The sequence below is a fragment of the Notamacropus eugenii genome, chromosome 1, assembly GCF_028372415.1.
Source record: "Notamacropus eugenii isolate mMacEug1 chromosome 1, mMacEug1.pri_v2, whole genome shotgun sequence".
Classification (NCBI taxonomy): Eukaryota; Metazoa; Chordata; class Mammalia; order Diprotodontia; family Macropodidae; genus Notamacropus; species Notamacropus eugenii.
Genome location: NC_092872.1, coordinates 671,635,372 through 671,661,728, shown reverse-complemented (window position 1 = coordinate 671,661,728; position 26,357 = coordinate 671,635,372). Strand labels below are relative to the sequence as shown.

The 26,357-nt window shown below is 39.5% G+C and overlaps 1 protein-coding gene across 1 annotated transcript in view; it reads left to right on the top strand.

The window, feature by feature from the left end:
* The first annotated feature begins 673 nt into the window (after positions 1–673).
* TMEM178A (transmembrane protein 178A) overlaps positions 674–26,357 on the top strand; it is a 76,625-nt gene continuing 50,941 nt past the window's right edge. The window contains exon 1 of the mRNA XM_072635803.1: positions 674–1,277. Coding sequence (XP_072491904.1) covers positions 779–1,277 — 499 coding nt within the window. The 5' untranslated portion in view covers positions 674–778. The remainder of the gene's footprint in view (positions 1,278–26,357) is intronic.

Genomic DNA, 26,357 nt, shown 5'->3' with positions numbered 1-26,357 from the left:
GGGGGCAGTGATCAAAATCGATTTGGACAAGTGACAAGACTGAGTCTGATGTTGGTGGATTTGTTCTGAGGTAGTTTTCTGAGGTGAGGACTAGAGGTCACAAGGGAAAGATGGGAACTTAATGACAGACTAAGGAAAGGGAGAAAGGCGACAAGGAGGCAGTAAACGGAGAGGTCACAAGAAAAGGAGAGGGAGAAAGAATAGCAGGGGAGAAAGGGAGAGTGGAAGATAAGCACGAGGGGTAGGACTTGGGGAGAAAAGACTTGAAGGAGAAAGAAAAGTGAGGAGATTAGGAATTAAAAGGCAGGCTAACTGAAGGAGAAGAAATGGGGAAAATGGGATAAGAAAAGGGAGGAGAAAGTGGGAGAGAAGAGGAGGGAAGATTGGATTTGGGGAAACGAGGGGGGTGGGGAGTGAGGTTGGGAAGAGAGATAAGGAAAAGGGGAGAGGGAGGGAGAGAGGAGCGAAGAGAAGGGAGGGGAGACCGTGGGAGCGAGATTGGGGGCGGGTGGGGAACGAGGGAGAGAAGAAGAGGGAGGGAGAGAGACAGAGAGAGAGAGAGAGAGAGAGAGAGAGAGAGAGAGAGAGAGAGAGAGAGAGAGAGAGAGAGAGAGAGAGAGAGAGAGAGAGAGAGAGAGAGAGGCGAGAGGGAAGCAAAGTGCATTGTGTCTAACTGCAGCGGCGGCGCCGGAGCCCAGCCCGTCGGCCCCGGCCCGGCCCCGCCGCGGACGCGAGTGGAGGCGAGGCACGGGAGGCAGGCAGGCTGGCGAGGCGAGCGATGGAGCCGCGGGCGCTCATCACGGCGCTCAGCCTCTGCCTGAGCCTCTGCTCTCTGGGGCTGCTTGTCACGGCCATCTTCACCGACCACTGGTACGAGACCGACCCCCGGCGGCACAAGGAGAGCTGCGAGCGGAGCCGCGCGGGCGCCGACCCCCCGGACCAGAAGAACCGGCTCATGCCCCTGTCCCACCTGCCGCTGCGGGACTCGTCCCCGCACGGCCGCAAGCTGCTCCCGGGCTGGCGCAGCCCTGCGGCCCCTGAAGGAGGAGGCGCAGGCGGCCCCGGCGGCCCCGGTGGCGCGGAGAGCGGCGGCAGCAGCCGCGGAGCCGGGCGGCCCGAGGACGAGCTGCTGCTGCTGGAGCACTGGAGGTCCCTGCTGGGGCTCGGCGTGCTGGAGTCCGAGTGCGGCCGCCCGCTCTTCGCCACCTACTCTGGCCTCTGGAGGAAGTGCTATTTCTTGGGCATCGATAGGGACATCGACAACCTGATCCTCAAAGGTGAGGGGGCAGTGCCGAAGGGGAGGGGGCTGCCCGGGCTCTCTCTGCCCCCCAGGGGCAGGAGGGAAGCCCGAGGCTCGCTGCTGGCCCTTTGGACAGCTCCCCCGACCGCGCGCACACTCGGCGTCGGACCTCTGGGTCTGGACAGGGGCAAAGCGTGGGCAGGCGGGATGCGGCCCCAGCTCGCCTTGGCTTGGCATTAAGTCATGATCATCCTCACCATCCCTTTCTCCCACTCTTTCCTCCCTCGAATTCTTTCCACCTGTCCTCCCCTTTCTCGTTTCTTTCCCTCCCCTTCTGCACTCTTCCGCTCCTTTTCTTTCTTCCCTGTTTCCCTCTTTTTTCTTCCCTCATATCCCTCTCTTCTTTTGCCTCCCAAATCGTCTTTTTTTCGTTTCTGCTTTTGCTGCCTGTCCCTTCTTTTTCATCCTCCTCTTTCCTATCCGTCTTTGTGTGCATGTCTGTCTTGGTATGCATGTGTACGCCTTGTCTGTCTACCTCTCTGCTCCATTAGTGACCATCAAACAGCCCCTTCCAACTAGGCTTCTTCCACAACTTATACTCTGCTTCCGAATGCTTTTAGAGTACAGCTTTTCTCTTGGATGAAAAGTGGATCAAACCCCGGAGGGGACAAACCGGCATTTTCTTGATCTGCGTGCTGTATTGGGTTCTGACCGAACTGATGCACTCACTGCAGCCAGCAGAAGCTAATGGGGAGCTATAATACAAAAGAAACAGAGGTTAGGGCTGCCAATGTACAAGATGCAAGGAATTTGCAGCTTAGACCCAAAGTGCCCGTAATTTATTGGTTGCAGGCAAGCTATAGCAGCCCATATGGCAGATACTAACACCTACTTTTCAAAGGCTTTCTGATGAATCACCACGCCAACTGCAGTGCCTAGGCACACCAGGGTGAGCTAAAGATAGAGAAGCAGCCATAACCCTTTCAAGGTAGAACTTCAGTACTTTGAATAGTAAAACATTCTCTCTCTTCAGAACATGCTTCTCTTTTGATCACATGTCACCGATGTATTAAATTTTGTTTTGTTTTTGTAGAGGCCACTCACTTAAATAGTAGCAGTAAACTCATTTAAAAATCTTCGAAACACCTACTTTGATGCCTGAAGCTGTCAGTGTACTTTAAAAGTTTTCACAGCAATCACATTCCTGTAAACGGTTTGTTTCAGTAGGTGTGTGTTCCCTGTATTTTTAGAATCTCACATTTAATATTGAAACATTTTCTTGAGCTTTTAGAAATAAAAAAGCCTGTTTCTTGTTGGTACACTATTAAGGGAATAAAAACACTCAGAAATCAGTTGGTTTTAATGTTCCAGCCCCCTTCTCTAACTTATAAACAACTGAACAGATTTATATCCAGTTATTGCTTGAAATGAAATTGGAGAGAAAGGAGAAGTTAATAATGTGTTGGCCTTCAGAGTGATGCAAGTTGCCACATTTCTCATTTCTCAAACATGTCAACTTCCCCTTTCCCAGAGCTAACTCAGCTGGATACTGCCATCAAAATCTGCTGGTGCATGGAAAGACTCCAACTCTTTTCATGAAGGTCTGAGACAATAACCTCCTTTGGGAAGTATACCTTTTTTTTACCCTTCTCACTAGCATCCAGATATGATTTCATCTCATGAAGAGGCTGCATAATTCATTCTGATCAGAGCAGAGAACATGAAAAAAGGTAGTTTGAAGTATTTGTCCACTCAGCTGTAGAAGATCATTGAGACAAAGCAGTTGTAAAAGCTAAGCAGTGTAGTCTTTCTCTAGAGATGACAGTGCTGCATTTCTTTATACTTCCCCTCCCTCCATCCTGCTCCAGACTCTGTGTGTGTGTGCGTGTGTCCAAGTTATATCCTTATTAATATCTGAATAATGGCAGGCCAGTGTTCAGATCCAAATAGAACATCTCCAGGATCGTTATACCCTTCCCCCCCACCAATAGACTTTAAAAAGTATTGTGCTTCATTCAGACACAAAGCCAGTTGGCACTTATTGGCCATTCTCTCCTTTCATATTGTCTTCTATTGACTTATTTGTATGAATATTGTATTCAACCAGCAGAATGTGAACTTCTTCAGGGGGAGGGAGTTGTTTTCACCTTTGATGTCTCCAGGTTTGCACATAGTAGGTACTGAATAGATCCTTGCAGAATTGAATTAGATTAGCACATAGATCATAGAATTTTAGAAGGGAACTCAGCTCATTTAATCCAACTTCCAGCAGGAATTCCATCTACTAATATCACTGACAGCTGGTCATCCATCTTCTGCTGGTGGAGAGCTCAATGGTCTTACGAAGCAGTTCATTTATGCTAGCAAAAGCACCCAGAGTTTTTCAGATATGAATCCATTTGATATGGCTGGATACATTTAGACTGTTTTTCTGAGTCAAAATTATGTAGGCTCTATTATATTGATGGTATCTAAATAATTCTGTGTGCTATGGGGAGGGGGGTAAAGAGATGGGAGGGATTGTCTTGGCTCTGGCACCAACTTACTGTGAGTGTGGTCAAATCACTTAATCTCTCTGGGTCTCAACTTCTTTATCTGCAAAGTGAGATAATTGTACTAGATCAAATCTAAGGTCCCTTGCTGGAGTAACATTTGATGCCTTGTATAACTGTATTTTTGTGATAGCTTCCAATGGAAGCCATTGTGGTAGAAGAGGAGGATGCCAAGGGGTTTGTGGTACCCACTAAGTAACAAGTCTATGCTGAGTGCTGGAGAGCCAAAGCCCAAACTGAGACAGTTCTGGGCCCCAAGGAGGTTATGTACTACATGGGTTGGGGTGTTCAGCATGTATACGGATAAATAAATTCAAGGCAATTTGAGGAGGAAGAGATCGTTAACACCTGGTAGGATAAGGAGAGCCTTAAAAAAAGTGACAACAGCTTCAGAGCAAGATAATTCTGGGAGGCAGAGACAAGGATGGACTGTATTCAAGACACTGGGGCAGCATGTAAAATGTGCAGGAAAAATATTGAGTTCAAGTGATAACTACTAGTCTAGTTTGCCTGGAACACAGAGCATGCAAAAGGGAATAAAGACGATGCAACAAAGCTTTACAGGTAGTTTGGAATTTGATTATGGAGTGTATAAATATATATCCAAGGAATTTATATTTTATTCTAGAAATAATAGGGAGGGAGTCACTGGTGGAATAATATTGTCAGACCTGAGCTGCATTCAAAAAAGGAATGAACTCAGTTCCTCCGGACTCCAAATTCAGTCTCAGGCACTTACTAGCCATGTAACCCTAGATAAGTCACTTAACCCCAATTGCCTTCACCTTACCCCCACCAAAGATAAAGGAATGGAAACTTTGGGGGCAAGAAAAGAATCTGGTATGATCTTCTCAGCTCAGTTCTGCTGTACATCAAGTGTGTGACCTTGAATAAGTCAACTCAACTCTCTGGCCTTGATTAGCTACATCTTCTAGAAAAGGGGGTTAAACTAGATAATGGATAAAATACCTTTTAGCTTTAAAATTCAATGATGATAATGGTAGATTCAATGTATTTTGTTCAGGCAGAGGCCTTTTGTACTAATATGAGGTAAAAATTTTCACTTTTAATTTTTGCTATTTGACATTAATGGATGCTATGTAGTTCTCTCTCTCTTTTTCTTCCTTCCTTCCTTCTTTCCTTCCTTCCTTCCTTCCTTCCTTCCTTCCTTCCTTCCTTCCTTCCTTCCTTCCTTCCTTTCCTTCCTTCTTTCCTTCCCTCATTCCTTCCTTCCTTTTTTAAATCAATCATGAGAGAAAAATGTAGACGTGTCACTTCAGTGGCGTGTGGAGCTCACACCTGTAACTACTTCCTCTACTCATATAGGTTAGCAACTTATTTGTAAAATACAGTGTTAATTTGTTTCCTGAGATGACAGATTAAAAGACTTGACTATGGTTATACACACAGTATGCACCAGAAGCAAGACTTCCTAACTCCACTGCTTTCCTTCTATCTGCTATTCCCCTTATATGCCTTCATCATATATAAGACTTTCATCTTCTATGCCTTAATGAGTCATATTTTTTTAAAAAAACTGCTATAATGGCTAAAGAACTAGTTTAGTTACCTGCACTCTTAGACTCTTTCCTTGCCTTTACTCCTAACATTTCTTGAAAATTGACAAGTAGCTTAAGATCCCCCTTCCATTTTGCTGGGTTAAATGTGGGTGGTGATATGCATCTACTTCACACATACAGAAAGATCCCAAAGTACTTATCTGGGGAAATCTAACATAGAATAATGCTAGAAAGTCTATTCAGGAGCTGAAATTCTACTCCGATGATGAACTCTCAATATGAATGTGTCTTGGTAATTTCTGGGAATCTGGACTCATTCTAAAGACAAAGATTAGCAGAGTATACTAGACTGGCATTAGAGTACTGGACTTCCAAGTAAATTGTAGATATTAATTCAAACATCTCAGATGTCCTGTGTTTTGGAATGAATTAGAATAAAGAATATAGTTAGAGTCTCCCATGTGATGATCTTCAATCCATGACAGGAGAAATATTGGGGTCAATGATGATTCTGTGTGAAGCAAGAAGTCCTGGGCCCATTCCAAAACAGCTATGCAGAAAATGAGCTAGGCCTTCAGCAGATAGCTCTTTCAAAGGGACGTTGTGTTGAACATTAGTCTCAGGAAGCTAATGAGAAGAAAGCAATGGATATGAACACCTTTGCAAATATATTCTTTCTAGTATACAGAAAGAAAGCAGTAACAAGTTTCTCAAAATTCTAAAGAGTTTATGTAATTTTTTAAAAAAAGAAAGTGGAATTTAGTAATTCCTGGGTCTCTTTCCAGAGGCTTATTATATGTTGTCTTCTATGTTCTCTAAACATATATGTATATATATTTATATACATGTATATATACACACATATTCATATTCTATATTTATATATTATCTATGATATAGATACTCTATACATATTAGTAAAATATACATTATATATTTATATACTATATAGACCAAAACAGTAAATTACTGAAAGTACTGAACTTTTATTAGCAGAAATGAAAAAACAGCCAGGCAGTGCTACAGTTGGAGCACTGGATCTGGAGTCAGGAAGACCTGAGTTCAAATCCAGTCTCAAACACTTACTAGCTTTGTGACTCTGGGCAAGTCATTTAGCTTCTATTTGCCTCATTATCCTCATCTATAAAATAGGGATGAAAATGACACCTACCTCCCAGGGTTGTTGTGAAGATCAAATGAGAAAAATTTGTAAAGTGTTTAGCACAATGCTTGGCACAGAGAATTTATGACTGAAATTAAGGTAAACTGAGATACAAAGTTCCAAAAACATTCAATTTATTGGTAGATATTACCAATCAAATGGGTCTCTCAGCTCCCTAGCAAACCAATAGACCCAGAATAAGGGCAGGCAAATCATTTTTACAGACAATAGGAGGAGAATCCAAGAAAGAAAGAAAAAAAGAAGTCAGCAGGATGGAGAAAACAATATAATTTGTTACAAAGCTTGTAGCAACATAGGTGTGAGGAACAATATGATTGGCTGGAAATTGGGAATGAGGGGCTAGGAACAACCCCTCCTACCATCCTGTTGCTAAGAAATGCTCACTATTTGAGTCCATCTATAAGGACAGTTTAGTGACCGTGAACCAGACTACCTTGGATAATAGACCAGACTCACTGGCACCCACCTGCATCCTTCAAGAACAACAAATTTCCTTAAGGCAAGAATAGAATAGTGATGAGTAAACTTCTATACTTAACTCAGAGACAATGAATGATTTACAAGAAAGCTGAATTAACAAACTTAACTCTGAGACAAATGAAACATGACTTAGACAGTTACAAAAATGTGGGCAGTGACACAGAATAAAATTCATAACAAAATAGAATCAATTACAAAAATGCAGACAATATCAATTTGATTTTTTTCAGGAGGCTTTTAATAAATGCTTGTTTCCTTCCTTTCTAGATGTGTAGAATCTTAGAGTTAGATAGAATTTGGGGCTTCTAGTTCAATTCACTACTCAGTGATGAAGAAATGCCTTTTCCAACATCTCTAGCAGATGGTGCATATAGTCTCTTCTCATAACTCCAGTAATGAGAAAATCGCTATTTCACAAGACAACCTGTTTTGATTTTGGACAACTCTTGATGTCTGAAAGTTCTTTGTTATATGGAGCTGATATGATAGTCTAAACAAACCACTATTGTTATTTTTTTACTTGTTTTCATTCATTTTTGGTTTTGCCTCCTTATGATCCAGAAGACTTTCACTGGAAACATCTCTATCTGGAAACCTCAATTCTGGAAATTTCCATGACCTGTGCTGTGCTCAAAGCAGACCTCACCAATCAGTCCTTAGCATCTCTCTGCCTTTGACATCCATGATAGGAAACAAATAGACATGCCTAAGTGAGACCCTTACCTTCCCTATAAAAGCCATGGGAACCTGTTTCATTACTGCCCTGGTAGGTGGGTCACGAGTTGTAAGTGAAATTGTCCCAGGGTGTCATGTCAGCCTACCTTACTGTGATACCCTGGTATAGAGGTTGAAGTACTGAGGCATCTTGCCCATAGAACTAGGAAGAATCACACGAGGTTTTCATGACCTCGATGTACCAGGTCAGAATGACAGCTTCCATAGTACCATCTGTCATGGTCTGAAGATCACAACATCTCAGACCCAGTGCCCTTCTTGGTCTCATCCTTACCTGCCTTCTCCATTCCTTTCCCTTCTTCCAGGGCTATCCCTGATTATTTATCCTAATTGCTCTCCTTTCAAGGGAGACTCATGTCAGTTCAGATATACCTGCACTAAAGATCTCTTGCTTTCAGCAGGTAAATTTGCTTTTGGGGAGCCTCTAATTCCCAAAGTAGCTGCAACAGTTGGGGACAGTTAGAATCTAATCCCTTGTCATTTTTAATTTTGCTTTTGAAAACAAAGCTCCTTAATCTGAGATAGGAGTCCATGAATAGATTTCAGGGAGTCTATAAATTTGGATGGGAACAAAATGACATTTTTATTCCAATAGAATTGATTTCCTTTGTAATCTTCTACATTTCATTTTATGCCTTAAAAAATTCTTTTGAGAAGAGTTTCAGAGTTTTCCTCAGACTGTCAGAGGTCCATGACACAATGTGTGTAAGAGCCCCTGATCTAGAGCAATGTAGACTACATCTATTTTCTCTTCTTTGTGACATACTTCCAAATACTTGAAAATATCTTTCCCCTTGGTCTCCCTCAGGCTAAAGAATCCCAGTTTCTTTAATGATTTTCCATATGATAGGGTTTCTGATTGGTCTGTACTCTCCTTCTAGTAGTGAGAATGTGGACAAACCACACAGGATGAGAAGGCATGGGTGACTTGCAATATCTACTGATGAGATCATTGAAGTAACAAAGATGTATGGTTTCTAAAGCTCTTACCATCCAAGCAGCCGCCCTCTGGACACATTTTAGCTTATCAGTGTCTCTTTTAAAATGTCCTGCCCAAAACTGAACGAAAGCCTGGAGAGCAATGGATTATCATTTCTAGTAATTCAGTTCAAATTCTTGAAAAAAAAAAAGCATTTGCTTTTTTATAGCAATAGCTGGTGGATTTTGTTCAGGGTTCCAGGTGCTGTAGGCACTGACTAAGTACTGGGTTTTTATTAGCCAAAGCCAGGAATTGTTTCTCCAGTACCTATTCCTAGTCTCCTTGCATAGGTTGGTGGTGAATTTGAAGGTAGCTCATGATTTGAACCTGAATTGCTAAGACTTAGAGTAAAACTGGCAGCTCAGAGTCTCCAAACACTTCTGTGATTTGAGTCTGTTGTTGAGATTGCAATGCCTTTAATGGGGATCTTACTTAAAGTTTGTAAGATGAGATAGCAAAGGAGTTTGGGGAATACAGGTTACATTCTTTCAGGGAGATTGTCATATGGCCAAAGTAAGTGTGGGGATACTGGGCAAGTTGCTGATTAAGGCTTTCTTTCAGGAGTGGAATTTTTAATAATAAAGATGAATGGTGAAGATGAATTATGAAGTGTTAAAATACTGGTCCTTGTTGGGCAGTTCATAGTCCAATAACCCCTTAATTTCAATCAAATGAATGTACAGACAGGTGAAAAATTAGAGATAAATTCAGTTAAGAAAATACCATGTCGATAATGCTTCTTTCGGTTGCTGAATGTATTATGTATGTTTGGCAAAACAACAGTGATAGCATGTTTTACTATATTACAAAGAACAAAAGGTTAAAGAATTTTAAAAGGAAAAATCTGGAGAGGAAATTGAATCATTGAAATAATGTTGAAATTAATTTTTCTTAACTTTTCTAAGATTTAATTTAGAATAAAAAGTATAGACTATCAATACTTATATACATATATGTAGACATACTTATATAGAGAGAGAGTGATTGTATGTAGATATATATACATATATACATATATGTAGGCTACATATATGTAGGCTACATATATGTATATAAGTATATATATATCTACATACAATCACTCTCTCTCTCTCTCTCTCTCTCTATCTTATTTATGCAAACCAAAATGTGATGCCATTTAGCATTCCTGGTAAGCTAAAGGAAAATCAGAGTTCTGTTTTTTGCCCTGCTGATGTATATGTAATATCAGAAATTAAAGCTTGAAATACTGAATAGATAAATCTACAACTGTGTAAATTATTTGTATTTGAATGTTTTACTCAGATACTTACAGTACTAGTGGTTTCACAACTATTTTGTAATTATGAGATAAATCTATAAAAGATTTATATATATATATATATATATATATAGCCTATAAAAGGATATATAGGATACATATATATCCTATAAAAGATAATATACACAAACCTTTAAAAGCTCTGTTATTTTCATATAAGGAGGTGGAGGGAGAGAGATTTGTAAGAGTTCACAAGATTTTCTCTTCATTCTGCTAATGATTTATTTGTTTCCCTTGCTGTTTATTCCCTATGAAATTAATAGTCTGTGCAGGACAGCCATACTTAGTCTTGACACATAAATAAATGTCAAAACTCATACAAGAGTCCTTGAAAGATGTAACAACAGAGAGAACTTTGTTCGATGACACATTGATTATTCTGTGAAGTGAGGCATAAAATAGGGAGACAGATGATGACCTAAGGTGTTCACCACTGTCATGGAAGCCCAGAATGGAGCCCAAATCAAAGAGGGATTCCCTATAGATGGTGAAATCCTTCAGATGCTTCTGTCTGCTGATGACATTGTGCTGCTGGCATCAAGCCCTGGAACATTGCAGAACCTCCTAAATTAGATCTATAATCACTCAAATGAATTTGGCTTGATTATCATCAAAGGAAAAATCGAGTGCATGAGAATGCTTGTTGTAGAGACTTTAATATGCAATTGGATGGACAGACCTGAAAGCTTGTCTAGGCGTATATATATCTTGGATATACAGAGAAATTGAACAATGAGCTGGGTCCAGAATTGAACAGGAAGAGGAGAGCATTTGTTTTTGGGAAATGTAACAGGACTTTTAATGAGTTTTTTCCTGATGCAAAAGCTCTCATTCAATCAATATTTTACTGATTTTTTTTTTTTAAAAAGCAAGCACATAATGTAAAGGAGGAGGTGATTATTTGGGGGAATCAGGCAAACCTCATTCTATGGACCTATAGTTCATATCCAAAAGGTTAATATTTCCCTACTTCCCTTGGGGCCTAAAATCCCCAAGTAATCAATGCACTTCTACATTTAAACATAGTTGACGCTTCTAATGATACCCCCCCCCTACCATTTTAATTATCCTTTAGATCAAAGAAGTATAATAAGTAAAACAAACCAGTATATTGACCACGTCTCACAACACATATCTCATTTCATACCTATGACCAACTAACTCTCTATTGAGAGGGAAATAATGCTTCATTGAAAGCCATGAAAGACCCATAAAGAATCATTCTTTCTATGGTTTTATGGAGCTGTAGGCCAAGAAATGCAACAATGTACAAAGAAATGAAGATGATGATCATTTAAGGGCATTGAAGAGGCACATGAAGGATGTGAGTAGGCTATTATAGAGTCTGTCTTTTTATTCAATTTTATTTTCAGTTCTGAATTCCCTTTCTTTTCCCTTCCTTGTTCTCACCCATTTAGAAGGCCCCAAATCCAATGACCGTTGCAAATATGTATAGATATGCAAAACAAATTTCTGAATTATCCATTTTACCCAAAAAAAGGAAGAAAAAGGAAGAAAAGAAAAGAAACTTCAATCTGCACTCTATCAGTCCTCTATTTGGAAGTGGGCAATGTGTTTCATCATGAATCCTTTATAATTGTGGTTGGTCATTGTGTTAATTGGAGTCATTAAATCTTTTAACTTTGATTATCTTTACAGTTTTGCTATTATTATGTAAATTGTTCTCTGGTTCTGCTCACTTCACTTTGTACCCAGTTCATATGAATTTTCCCAAGTTTCTCTGAAACCATCTTTGTTTCTTACAGCACAGTCATATTGCATCTCATTCATTTATCATAACTTATTCAGTCAGTCATTCTCCAGTTGATGGGTATCCCTCAATTCTTTGCCACCACAAAAAGAGCTGTTATAAATATTTTCATAAAAATGGGTCCTTTTCTTCTCTCTCTGAACTGTTTTCCTCTCTCTTTGACAACTTTCACACATTCTAAATGAAGAGAAAAAATAGGGTAAAGAAAGTCATTAGAGGAATGTAAGGCCAGAAAAAACAAAAAAGATGGGCTATACAGGTTGCAAGAACTAGAGATAACTAGTAGATAACCTTGTATGGTATCTAGATAATGTCAAGGTAATGCGAGGAAAAGCCCGTCACACTATGTGGATATCTTGTGAGGACAGATTTCTGAGTGGATATGGACAAGAGTTGCTCAGAATTGAGTCCTGTATAGGTTATACTGTGCATTGTTGGTGAGACTATCCATATCGACAAGACCACAGATCCATTGGAGTATCCCAGTACTGATTTTGCAGATGACAAGGTAGACACTATTGCTGTCCCATAATGCCAGAGTCACATCCAACATATCTTAGCTAGGGAAAAAGCTAGAATTAATCCTTGTAACCCAACCAGATGAACTGATTAAAGACTAATCAATATGTCAAGGATATACCTAACAGAAAATGTATTAGAGAGTGAAAAAGAGGAAAATAGCACAATTTACATTGTACATTCAGTTATTAGTAAGTTAAAATATAGTAGGGATATATGTAAAGTCTAACACTTGGTCTCAAAAAATTACCTTCACCAGGGAAAGATAGTAGAGGCATAGCTAGGTAACAAGTCATCCAAAAAACATCTTGGGGTTTTTTTGGACTGCAGGCTCAATACAATTCAGCACAGCAAGATGATACTCCTAAAAACTAGTGTGATCTTAAGGTCCTTTAAGAAAAGTACAGTATCCAGGTCTAGGAAGGTAGTAATTGTTTTGCTGTCTTCTGCCTTGATCATCTTCTCTCTGGATTATTGTGCTTGGTTTTGAGTGCCACATTTTAGGAAAGAGACTGATAAGCCTACCATATCTTGTTGAACTTGCTACTTTTTCATCTGTTACCTCTGTCCCCTTTTTTTTCTGTTCACAGAGCTCCTACTTTAATTCAGGCCCTCATTTCCTCTTTCCAGGGCTATTGGATGTAGTCTATTTTCGTTTCCCTACATATTTAGGTTGGATGTAAGGAAACATTGCCACACAATTAGACCTATTTAAGAGTGGAATGGGTTGCCTTGGCAAATAATGGATTGTCTTTCATTGGAGGTCTTCAAGCAAAAATTTGATGATTACTTGTTAGGTATATTATAGAGGAGGTTCTCACTCAGGTATGGCTTAGACTAGCTGGTGTGCGTAGTACATTATGTCTCTCAGATTCTATGACTTAGTAAGACTCAGTCACCCTAATTTGTCCATTTCTGACATTACTGAAGTTTTAAAGTAAGCTTTTTTCACTGAACATCTGACAATTTGTATGACATAGATTCTTTTGACTAAAACATACCATATCCAGGTATGTAGTTTCACCTGAACTGCTTTTAGTAGAGGCTAAAAATACACACAATTGGGTATTTTAATACATTTGTGAAGTTAACAAAGTAAGGAATTTCTTATTTACTAAATTAGCTTGAACAACAGTTAATAAAGTAAGGAATTTCTTATTTACTAAATTAGCTTGAACATCACCAGATTCAAATTATCTTGAACATTGCCAATCAGTCAATATTTATGAAGTACCCATTGTGTACCAAGCACTGTTCTAAGCATTGGTCACTGCGCATGAAAGAAGCACAATTCAAACATTTCTTCAGTTCTTATTTTCACAGAGAAATTGAAATTTCAAATTAGGCTTTAAACACACACACGAAAAATAGAAATTGCTTTAAGTGATTGTGTAATCATAGTCGCCAGAATCGCCGACATTTCGTTCTTTTTACTTTGTGGATAGCATTTAGCTTTGAGGGGAAAGAAGTGTTTCCTGCATCACAGATTGATTTGGTTCATATAGTTTTTCTTAGCCACTGATTTTGTCTTTTTCACAGCTTAAAATATCTTAAACCCATAAGATCTCACAGCTCAAAATATCTTAAATCCCCTAAGACAGACTATAATTTCAGGTACTCTTTATTGTAATAGGAGACAAACTTTGGAGGGGCAGAAACTTTCCAAATTACCATAGGCTCCTATTCAAATGAACAGATATAGAGAGAGGAGGCACTGAGTTGTGGATAGGAGGGACTTCTTTAAATCAAGAAGACTTGGGCTTGAGGCAAGTAAGTGGAAGGGTGGCCAGAGCGCTGGACTTTGAGTCAGAAAGACTTGAATTCAAGTCCAGCCTCATCCAGTTACTAGCTGGGTAGCAATGTCATTTAATCTCTCTAAGCTTCAGTTTTTTAGTCATAAAATAAGGAAAAATAAATAAATAAATAAAGCGACGATTTCATGGGTTTGTGAGGATCCTAAGAGTTAACATATACAAAGTACTTTGTAAACTTTAAGACTCTTTAAATTCTAGCAATTATAATTATTATTGATGATGAATCAGTTGTGTGACTAATCTCTCAGTGTCCCAAGCAACTACCTAAGAAAGTAAGGATCAAATAGGTTAATAATTTTAAAGCACTTAGCACTCTCCCTGGCATATAGTAAGCACTACCTAAATGCCATTATTATGACTGTTATTATTTAAGTTGATAACCTGTAACAGAGAGAGATGAACAGAATCATCCAAATACACAAAATAAAAAGGCAGATCTCCATTATCAAGAGTGAAATAGAAGACTGGCAGTGAAATTGTCAAGCGAAGCAACGTGTATGTCAAGTCTGACTCATCTGGACCCAAACTTTTTTTTTTCCATTTCTCGGTTATTCCAGTAATTCCGGGAACGTAACTGTGGCTGGATAAACTAGGTTTACTTTCCTATCTCTTTCTCTTCCATTAGCTGAAGGAACCCGCCATCACTACTCTCTAATGCTTTACTCTCCTGGTTGTAATGATTCTTATCATAATAAAGGCATTTGTATTGAGAAATTGATTATCTTCCCCAAATAGTAACTCATGAGTTCAGCTCTGCTTTGTTTTCACCCCGTGAATTCCCATGCTTGAAAATGAGTGCGGTGATTAATCTGCTCTAATGCGAGATTTAACTGAACTTCTTGGAGCATGAGAGGCTGAGGCTGTCTAACGCTGACAGGCTTTGTTTCCTGCTGAATAGCAGGAATCTACTCATTGTGCTCCATCTTTCTTGTAATCTAGCCAGATGAGCTAATTGCAGATTAAATAATAGTATTATGAAAAAAAGGAGAAAGCACAAACTGCATTTTAGGGTCAGTTATCTGGAATTACTCAGAACAGATTGAATTTATCTGTCTAAATGTATTGAATATTTCCCAATATTACTGAGAGTTCTTTATATTTTGCCTGTGGAAACTACCAGTCAGTTCAAATTATTCCCTTGAGACGCAAAGGGACACTATTAATATCTCCTGAGTACAAAAAGAGTATGACCTGCTCTTCCAACTCCCTTCCATGTCCCATTTGAGAGGCAGCAGAGAGGTCAGTCTTGGAGTCATGAAGAACCACATTTGAGTTCTATTTCTGATGCTTACTGGCTTTTTAAAAATTTATTTAATATTTTATTTTCACTCAGGTACATGTAAACAGCAATTTCCAACATTTGTTTTTAAAACTTTTAAGTTCCAAATTCTCTTCCATTCTCACTCCCCAACCCCCAAATCCCTCATTGAGAAGGCAACTGATTCCATACAGGGTATATATGTATAGTCATCTCAGGTATCTTTTTAAGACCACAAATTACAGAGGGAGTTTCTACACTGGGAGTTCCCCTCATCAATAAAATTATAGGTCTGTGCCACTCCTAAAAGAAAAAAAAGGAGGGGAAGGGTATAGGAAGAAATTCTAGTAACATAACTGGGAAACTTTGCATATAGAATTTGTCATTGTTTTTATATCTAATATTAGGTGACTATACTATTTTTGTTGTTCAGTCAAGTCCAATTCTTCATGACCTCATTTGGGGTTGTCTTGACAGAGATATTGGAGTAGTTTGCCATTTCCTAGCTCATTTTACAGATGAGGAAACCGATGCAAATGGGGTTAAGTGACTTGCCCACTGTCACACAGCAAGTAAGTGTCTGAGGCTGGATTTGAACTCATGAAGATAAATATTCCTGATTCCAAGTCCAATGCTCTAACCACTGCACCACCTAGCTTCCCATTGATGACTTTGCTACAAGACAACAATGGAGCTACAAACTGGTCACGAAAATAAGAGCACATATGAGGCAAAAGTATCAGGAAAACCAGCCCTAGTTCTATTTTTTCCTATTCTCCTTTCTATTCCCCTTTTCTTTAATTTTTAAGGATTTTATATTTGTGAATGAATATGAGTGTTTGCCTCAATAAATACTCAGTACCAAAATATTTTTGGATGATTACCTTTTGTGGCCTTTCTTTATACCCCTAGTGCTTAGCACAGTGTGAGGGCATATAGTAGGTGCTTAATAAATACTGACTGACTGACAAGCACAAAGGTATATACTCCAAGTATGAATTCTTTTTAATTTAGTGATATTTTGGCCAGAAAACTTGTAAGTATGAGAAGCTGAACAAGGGAATTTTATTAGTAAATATGGATAATACCAAAATCCATTTTGTGGGTTGAGTGAAATTTCTGTTGTAGGCTTTACAATTCCAGAAAATGCTCCCTCTAAACTGTGCCCATTACAACACTCACTGAATGTTCTCCGCACTGTTAAAACAAGAGAATCGATCAAGTGTCACGTAGTTTTCAAAGTGTGAAAAAGCTTTCCCAGTGAAGTTGTATCTTGCAGAAGACAAATGGGAGTAAAAACACGATTGTGAGTCCTGTGGTAATAGATTGTGAGTGAAATTGGAAGGTGGTTTGTGCACCCGGAGCCTCAGGTCTGGTACCTGAGAATGGCTCATTTCAAGTGGTTTATCCCTCCTTTTCTCCTGGTGTCAGTGCCTACTGACTGGCACTGTGTTGTGCCTACACTCAACTTGACTGCCAGACAAAGGGAGAAGATTTGAAAGCAGATAAACTAATGTATGTTGAAAAGCTAAAATGAAAAATTGAGCCAAGGAAAGGTGAATAAAAGTGGTAAGGACTAAAGTGAAGCTTCTGGGAACATATTGGCTTTTCTACTCTGGAGGAAGAAAACTGGGGAAAAAAAAGATGATCAGGCAAACAAACAGGAAAAGAAAAACCTTTTGGCTATTTATCAGTAGCTATTATTGTGATGTTGGGAGTTTTGATAGTGTTCCTGACATTGTGGAAAAACAGATACAAAAATTCCAACAGAGATGTCAGCTCCAGGAGGGTTTAAGTCAAACATTTTTTTCTTCTCTCCTGCTAGGAGCTAACTCCCTTTCTGAAAGAAAATACAAAAGGTAAAGAGAAGGATAAGAAATGATTTTTTTTTTTAAAGTGAGTTTTTAGAAAAAATGGAGTAGGGAATCATGATGTGAGAATGGAGAAATTTTCTAAATTATGAGAAAATGGGAAATGGGAAGAGAAGAAAAAACAAGGGTGGTGAAGATTGTCCAAGGAGAAGAGAATGATAAGAGGGATGAGGCTAGGGGCTATACATAGTTTCCAAAGTAAGAACGGGGGAGCAGAATTTAATAGAATAAGCATAAACGAGCTACCAGAAGGAATTAACTGTAATAGTGTGTAATGTGTTCTCAACAGCAATAAAAAGTAGGGAAGTGTGGGAAATTAAGTGATCTTGGATTGTTTCTTGGTTTTAGGATGGAGGCTAGAAATAAAAAAAAAAAAGCCTAGATGATATTCATGCACTGACATTAGTTATTGGTGGTCAGGATTTGATAGGAGTTAGAATCAGGAACTTGAGTCTAAATCTTGGATGTGCTACAACTACCTGTGTGACCTTAGGTAGGTCACTTGAATTTTCTAGATCTTGGTTTCCTTATTGGAAAATGAGGGGGGTATAGACCTCTCGAGGGTGACTAGGTAGCTCATAGAGTGCCAGGCATGGAGTCAGAAAGAACTGAGTTAAAATCTGGCCTCAGATACTTACTAGTTGTGTGACCTTGGGAAAGTCACTTAACCCTATTTCCCTCAGTTTTCTTATCTGTAAAATGAGAGGAAATGGTGAATTACTCCAGTATCTTTGCCAAGAAAACCCTAGAAGGGATCAGGAAGTGTCATACATGACTGAAAATGGCTAAGCAACAGCAGAAGATCTCTCAAGTCTCTTCTGGTTCTAAACCTATGATTACTATGATCTAGCAATAAATTTAGAAATTGGTTTTGAGGAAGACCAAGTGTTTCCTACTCATGATCCTCGGTTCAAGTTTTGAGAAATCTGTGTTATGGATTTGGTATTCTTCAGAGATGGTTTCATTCATGGAGCACCTATTGCTTGGAAAAGGGAGTTCTCAAGTCATTTGTTCAAAGAATGGTCAACTGCTGAAAACAGTCATCACATCTCCCTCCCTGTCCTCATATTCCCATCAAGCCTTCTCCTCATCAACTTACATGTACCCAGTTTCCCAATATGATTTTCATGTGGCATGACCTTGAGGTTCTTCCCCATGCTAACTGTCTTCCTCTGGGAGCTCCCCAGTTTCTTAATGTTCATCCTAAAATGTGGTGCCCAGTACAGTCCTCCAATTGTTGGCTGATAAGGGCAGAATAGCGTAGAACCATTACTTTCCTGGTTTTGGACACTGTTCTTCTCTTAAGGATGCCTAAGATGGCATTTGCATTTTTGCCTCACCACTCAGATCTTTTTTTCAGACAAACTGCTAACCAGACAAACCCTAAATGCTAATTGTCTCTCCCATCTTGTGCTTGTGAAGTCTTTTTTTTTAAAATCTAGTATAAGAGTTTACATTTATCCCTATTATATTTCATCTTAGCAGATCTGACCCAGTGGTCTAGACTCTCAAGATATATTTGGAGATTGATTCCCATCCAAAACTTTCCTACCACTTAGCATTGACTCAGCATTGGGCCTCCTGAAAATTTCTCTGGCCCCACTCTCTCAAGGCCCGGGCAGTTAGTATCTTAACCACTCTTCCCCAGTCTCTGATATCCTGAAGGGGTTGGGGAGGGGAGTGGGTTTCCTCTACCATCAGCTCTAGCCCCTACCAGGTGATCCACCATTTTAGGGGCCCAGTGACTAGAGCACCAATCCCATTTAGTCACTTAACATTGATTAGCTTTCACAAAGGGATATTTGCTTCAAAGATGAAGCAAGAACAACCATACAAACATTTCTGTCTCACCCCTAAACATTGGGGACATGACCACCACTCCTATACCTACTCCAGTGGTGCAGGGAGGGGAAAGGATCAGGGTCACAGCTTAGATCAATTCCTCTATAACATTAGTCCCCCTAGGTTGAGATTTAAGGGTGACAATGTCAGCCTCTGCTGTACTTGTATTCTCAGCCTGTGCTCCTCAGGGTATTGTTGCAAGGTTGGATGCAATGCCAATCCTGAATTCCTGAACTTTCAGACACTCATGGGTTGTGTTCTCAGGACATATTGGAGGCCCTACTCTTTACACCTAGAATGGGAAGAACACATAAAATGTCAAAGACCTAGGCCCATTTCTTAGAACCACATGGCCAGAGGCAGAGGGGAAAGAGTTCATCCTTACCCTTAACATACATCTCACAAGCTGTGAATAAAGCCCTTTCATCCTTGCATATGAATGCAGCAAAAACCTCGGTGTCTGAGGATGTATTTGAACTGAGTTTTCCTTGACTCCAGGCCTGGCACTCTGTCCATTGTGCCACCTACCTGCTCCCTACCATGAACAACATAATAGGTCAATGTAAAATGTCCATACCTGTTTCAGTCCTCTAGTTTCCTGGAAATAGGTCCTCAATATCTTCCATGTATACAAAACCATCTTAGCAACATTGATAGAGTTTACACACATTCCTGACCCTCATTATATATACTTTTATTTATTTACCATATCATGAAATCTCAGGGATGGAAGGGACCTCATTACTATGTGAGAGAGCCATATATTATAATAGGATTCAATCTTCATTGGCTCTAGGTCAAGACAATGTGGGGAACTGACAAATCAGGCAATTGTTCAGGATAGTAGACATATTAAGGTCCTAGAATCACAGGACTTTAGATTTGGAAGGGACATTGCACATCATTTAATTCAGCATGGATAGATAGATAAATAGACAGAGGATAGATGGATAGAGAGATAGATAGATGATAGGAGGAGAGGAGGAAAGAAAGGAGGGAGGGAGAGAAGGATGGGAAGTATGGAGGAGGGAGGGAGGACATGTAATAAGTAGTTACTATATGCCACACACTTGTCTAAGTGCTGGGAAAACATACAAGAAAGTAAGACAATTTCTGCCTTCAATGAGCTTATGGTCTAATGGGAGAAGACAACCTATGAAGGGATGCTAGAAATCAGGGGAGACTGTGAGTGGACTCTGGACATGGCCTGGAGATAGCTTGGAAGTGAAGTGAATGCTTGGATTGAGGCGAGTTGAGATGAAAACCTGTCTCTTAGAACTAGGGCAGTTCTAGGGTTGGAGTCCACATTCTCAATGGGGAGGAGGTGGGATTTAAGGTCAGGGTGGAGGTGGTAACCTCTGAAGATGGCTGGAAAGTGAGATGAGGACTTAGGTCTAGGCATATACCTGAATAAGAATCAATCTAGATGGTTGCTATCTTATCTACCTCCCTTCTTTGATCTAGGAAAAAATAGAAGTAGGGAATCAGAAATAAAGCTACTATTCAGTACAGTAGGCTTGTCAAGATCTGTTGTCATAAGACCTGAGATTGGGAAGGGGTGTCAATGGTCATTCAAAAAGTAGAAGCTGTACCTTAATAGGAAATCCCCCGACAATATCACTAATAAGTGATCATCCATCTTTTGCTTAAAGATTTCCAACAGTTAATAGTAAGTTTTTCCTTATATCATTCTGGAATGTGTTTTTTATAACAAATTATTTGCTCTTAGGTCTGTCTCTTGGGTCAAAAAGAACATGTTTTCTCCTTCTATACAGCAGTCTTTATATATCTTGCAGGGAAATTCTTTTATTTTCTAGGTGAAACATCTCTAGTTACTTTAACTAATATACTGTGGCATTGTCTCAAGTCCTCTCATCAACTTGATGTCTCTGATTTGGATGCTTCTCAGTTTCTCAGTGGCCATCCTAAAATGTAGGAAGTAGTTCCAGTACTGAGCAAAACACTTTTGAATAGGCAGAGCATTGACTTTTGTCTTGTCGATGGACTTCGATGACTCTGGAAGAGAGTGAGACTTCACTTAAATCCAATTCACACCCAAGTCAAGACATCACCCCATGAGTCATTGGTCCTTTTTGAAAATGAAGGATGAAAACAACAGCCTCTATGAAGGTAGGCTAAGATGGCTATGATCCTTTAATTTTATTGACCACTGAATTCCCAGATTTTTCCACATATACATTTATCTAGCTCTGTCTACTCCATCCCATAATTCTAAAGTTGATTTTTTGAACCCGTGTAAGACTTTATATTTATTTCTATTCTATTTTTATTTAATTTCAGCTTGTTCAATTTGCTTATTGCTCTAGTTTATTGAGAGCTTTCGGATTCTGATTCTGACACCCAACACATTAAGCAATCCTTCTCAGCTTTGGGTCATTCACACATTTGATAAGCACCCTATCTTTGTCTTTATTCAAGTCAATGATAAACAGGTTGATAAACACAGGACCAAGGACAATTAGGGGGCACAGTGGATAGAGCACTGAACTTGAAATCAGGAAGACTCATCTTCATGAGTTCAAATCTAGCCTTAAACACTTACTAGCTGTGTGACCCTAGACAAGTCACTTTACCATGTTTGTCTCTGTTCCTCTTCTGTAAAATGAGCAGGAGAAGAAAATGGCAGACCACTCCACTATCTTTGCCAAGAAAATCCCAAATTGGATCACAAAGAGTTGAACATGACCAAAAAATTACTGATCAACAAGGGCACGTACAGTTTCAGTCCCCTAATCAGCTCTGAATCCACCTAACTAGCCCACCTCTTTTCATATTGTCTACAGCGACATCGTGAGATACTCTATCAAATGCTTCCCTGAAACCTAGATATACTTTATCTACAACATTTGCCTGATCTATCAGATTAATTACCCTGACAAAAAAGGAAATGAGATTAGTCTGGCATGACTTAAAGAATCCATGCTGGCATTCAATAGTCAACACTTTTCCTTCCCAAATGTTCACAAATCACACCATTAGTAATATGTTCTACAATTTTGATGGGTACCAAAGTCAAGCTCAGTAGCTTACTGTTTGAAACATACTTCCTCTCCCTTCTTAATTTTTTTAAAAATTGGAATAATCTTTTTCAGTCTCCAGTCCTGCAGCACATCTTCCAGTCTTCCTAATTATTCAAAGATGATAGATTTATAGGTATAGTATTGTAAGAGACATTGGAAGCCACCTAGTAAATTCCTCTCAATATGCAACTAAGGAATGTGATGCCCAGTGAGGCTGTGACTTGCCCAAGGTCACCTAACTCATAAGTGACATAATAGAGATTTGAATTCAGGTCCTGTTACTGCAAAACCAGAACCCATTCCACTATGCATCACCATCTCCATCACTGACAATGGCTTCTTAATTATGTGAAATTTTTTTCCCCCAGTACCTAAGATTGTAATTCATTAGGATTTGGTGACTTCAACACCTTGAGAGAAGCTAATAGCTGCTGTTTTATCATCTTAGTATCAATAGGGTTTTAATTCCCTATTGATTGTTGCTGTTTCTTTAAGTCTCACTCATTCTGAAAATTATTTTTGGTGAAGAAAACTGAAGCAAATGAAGACGTATACAGCCTGCCTTCTGTTTATTATCTGTGGTCACTGGCCAATCTAACCAAGTAGCAGTTGTTTCTCTCTTCTGATCTTAATTTTGATTGATTTTGTAAATGTTCAATGGGAGCTTACTATATACAAGGCCCTGTGCCAGACACCCTCGAGGAAACAAAAAAGAATGATATAGGTCCTACCCTCCTGGAGTTTACATTCCAAGAGAGATAAAACAGCTACACATTAAGCTATAATACAAGCACAAAGCAATCCTTTCTATTTTTTTTCATTCTTTTGGTTCTGTTTTATAATTTCTTGAGTTCTCACAGAGTCGTTAACTTCTATTTGCTCCATTCTAATTTTTAAGGAATTATTTTCTTCAGTGAACTTTTAGATCTTCTTTTCCATTTGGCTAATTCTGCTTTTTAAGACATTCTTTTCCTCAATGGCTTTTTAGACCTCTTTTGCCATTTGGGTTAGTCTATTTTTTTGAGATGTTATTTTCTTCAGTATTTTTGGGGAGTCTCCTTTAGTAAGCTGTTGACTTTTTTTTCATGATTTTCTTGCATCACTCTCATTTCTCTTTCCAATTTTCCCTATACATCCCTCCCTTGATTTTCAGAATTCTTTCTGAGATCTTCTATGGCCAGAGACAAATTCATATTTTTCTTGGAACTTTGACTTTGTTGTTTTCTTCTGGTTGTATGTTTGGATCTTCCTTCTCACCAAAGTAAGATTCTAGAGTCTGTTTTTTTTCCTTCTCTGCTTACTCATTTTCCCAGCCAATTACTTGACTTTGAGCTCTTTGTTATGGTAGAATTCTGCTTCCAGATTGGAGAGAGCACTGACCCAAGCTTCAGGGGTTTTGGGCAGCTGTTTTCAGAGATATTTCTAGAGAACCTATAAATTTTTAGTTCTTGCAAGGTTGTATGATCAAAAGAGAGGTGTTCATTCCTCTCCTGACCTGTGCTGTGATCTGTGAGTGATCACAAGCACTGTTTTCTGTCTTCGAACTGTGAGCAGGATTCCTTTTCCACTGTTGCCTCAAGCTCCTTAAGCCAGCACTCCTTCTTGGTCACCCAAGACTACGACTCAGATCCAGGCAAAGCAAAGCAAGAGAATCCTGCCTTGGTGCCAGCAAAGAGATCCCTGCAACTCCCCTCTGGACCTCCCTACTGTCTATGGTCTGAGAGCTCTGGAAGCAGCTGCTGCCACTACTGCTGCTCTGGGGCTGAGGCCTGCCCCAGCTCCTCTTTCCATCCTAGGGCTGGGGCAAGATCATGCTCTTTTCTCCTCCAGGTCCGACAAAGACCTCTCATTGACCTTCGAAGTTGTTTTTGGCATTTGTGGGTTGAGAAGCCCAGAAACTGCTGCAGCTGCCAGTTATTCAGTCCCCTGAGACCTACTCTGCCCCCGTACTCTGCTCCCAGCCCAGCACTCTAGACTCTTCCTGGTTGACCTTCCAGCTGTCCTGGGCTGGAGATTTATTTCACTCCATCATCTTGTGGGTTTTGCATCTCTAAAATTTGTTTAGAGTCATTTTTTACAGGTATTTGGAGGGTTTTAGGGTAGATATCAGGCAAGTCCCTGCTTTCACACTCCCATCTTGACTCTGCCCAAAGCAATCCTTTCTACTCCTCTAATTGGTTCACTAGCCTTCTCACCACCAGAGGTTTTCCTACACCTTTTCATTCCTCCTTACACATCCTATAGTTCCTCCTCCCTCTATCCTTGAAGCTGAGAAACTTCCTTATATTTTTGAATAATATTTTTTTCCCAATTGCATGTAAAAACAATTTTTAACATTAAGTTTTAAAAATTCTGAGTTCCAAATTTTCTCCCTCCCTTCCTTCTCTCCCTGTTCCCTGAGATAGTAAGCAATATTTTATAGAAAAATTGATGCCTTTCATTGAGAGCTTCCTTTTCTCCTTTCTTCCTTACCTCACTTCTCCCAGGTGATTTCTGCCATTATCTCCACCTTCACCCCTGTCTCACATCATGAGGTAGCTCTTCTTGCCAAGGTCACTCTGTATATACAAGTAAGCATATTCTCTTTCTTTCTGTACACACAAATAATCCTTCTCCCACTTATCCTATTTTTTCCAGCAGATTATCCCCTCTATCATCCCTACTCTTTCATTTAACTTCAACCTAGCTCTTCTGTACTGCCTAAACACACTCATGTTTTCCCTAGTCTCAAAAAACTGTCACATATCCATTCATCCCCACTAGCAATAGTTCCATATCTCTACTCTCTTTTATCACTAAACTCTTTGAGAATTTGATTAAACTCCGCTGAGAAGGCTGCCAATATTTCCTTTCCTCTCATTCTTTAATTTTTTATAGTCTGAATTTTGATTTCACCATTCCTCCCAAATGGCTCTATCCAAAGTTACTGATCTCTTAATTTCCAAATCTAAGGGTCTTTTCTTAGTCCTTATCCTTCTTGACCTCTTTGGAGCAATTGACACTCTGGACCATCCTTTTCTCCTTGATATCTTCTTCTTTTTAGGCTTTCATGACAGTATTTTCTCTTGGTTCTTCTACCTATCTGACCACTCCTCAGGCTTCTTTATTGGATCCTCATTCATATCCTACCCTGTAATTACAGATATCCCCCAAGGTTCTGTCCTGGGTCTTCTTTTCACTATATATTTCATTCATCTCATCAGCTCCCTTGGGTTCACTTATCATCTCTTTACTGAACTAGATGTTCCATAGATATCTTAAACTCAACATGTCCAAAACAAAACTCATTATCTCTTCCCTCAACTCTTCCCCTCTTTCTAACTTTTCAATTATTATTGAGGTTACCACAATCCTCCCACTCATCTATGATCACAACTAAAGTGTCATCCTCAGCTCCTCACTCTTTCTCATCCCCCATGTCCAAACTCCTATGTATGCTCCTTTTTCTCTTCAAACACTACCACTACCCTGATGTAGACCCTTATCATCTTATACATGTACTATTGCAATAGCCTGACTTGGTCTCACTGACATAAGTCTCTCTATGCTACAGTCCATCCTTTAAATTCATCTTCCTTAAGTACAAATCTGATCAAGGCACAAAGGTACATGCGTGTGCATGTGCATATCATTCAATAAACTTCAGAGATTCCCTATTACCTCCAGATTCAAAAATAGAATACTCACTTTGGCATTCAAAGTCCTTTAAACTCACTCTCTGTCTCATGCTCCTTTCAGTCTTCTTACACCTTCCCCAATTCCACCACTGCATATACTCTTTTAACCATGGACACTGGCTTCCTAGCTGTTCCTCAAACAAGACACTCCATCTCCCAACCTTGGGCATTTTCACTGACTATACCTTATGCCTGGAATGTTCTCCTTCCTCTTCCCCCTCTTCTGGTTTCACTGGCATCCTTCAAGTACCAGCTAAAAACTCACCTTCTAAAGGAAGCCTTCCTGATTTACCCTTAATTCTAGGACCTTCCCATTGTTGGTTATATCTCTAATTTATCCTGTCTATAGCTTGCACATACATAGTTATTTGCATGCTATCCCCTCTGCTAAGACTATGAATTCCTCGAAAGCTAGGACTGTCTTTTTCCTTTTTTGTATCCCCAATGCCCACAGTAGGTGCTTAATAAATGTTAATTTATTGATAAATAAATTTTTATTGTCTGGCTGCCACACAAAGTAAAGGCTTCTTTTATCTTGACCCAGTAACCCTCAAAATGTAGCACTCTGCTGGAAT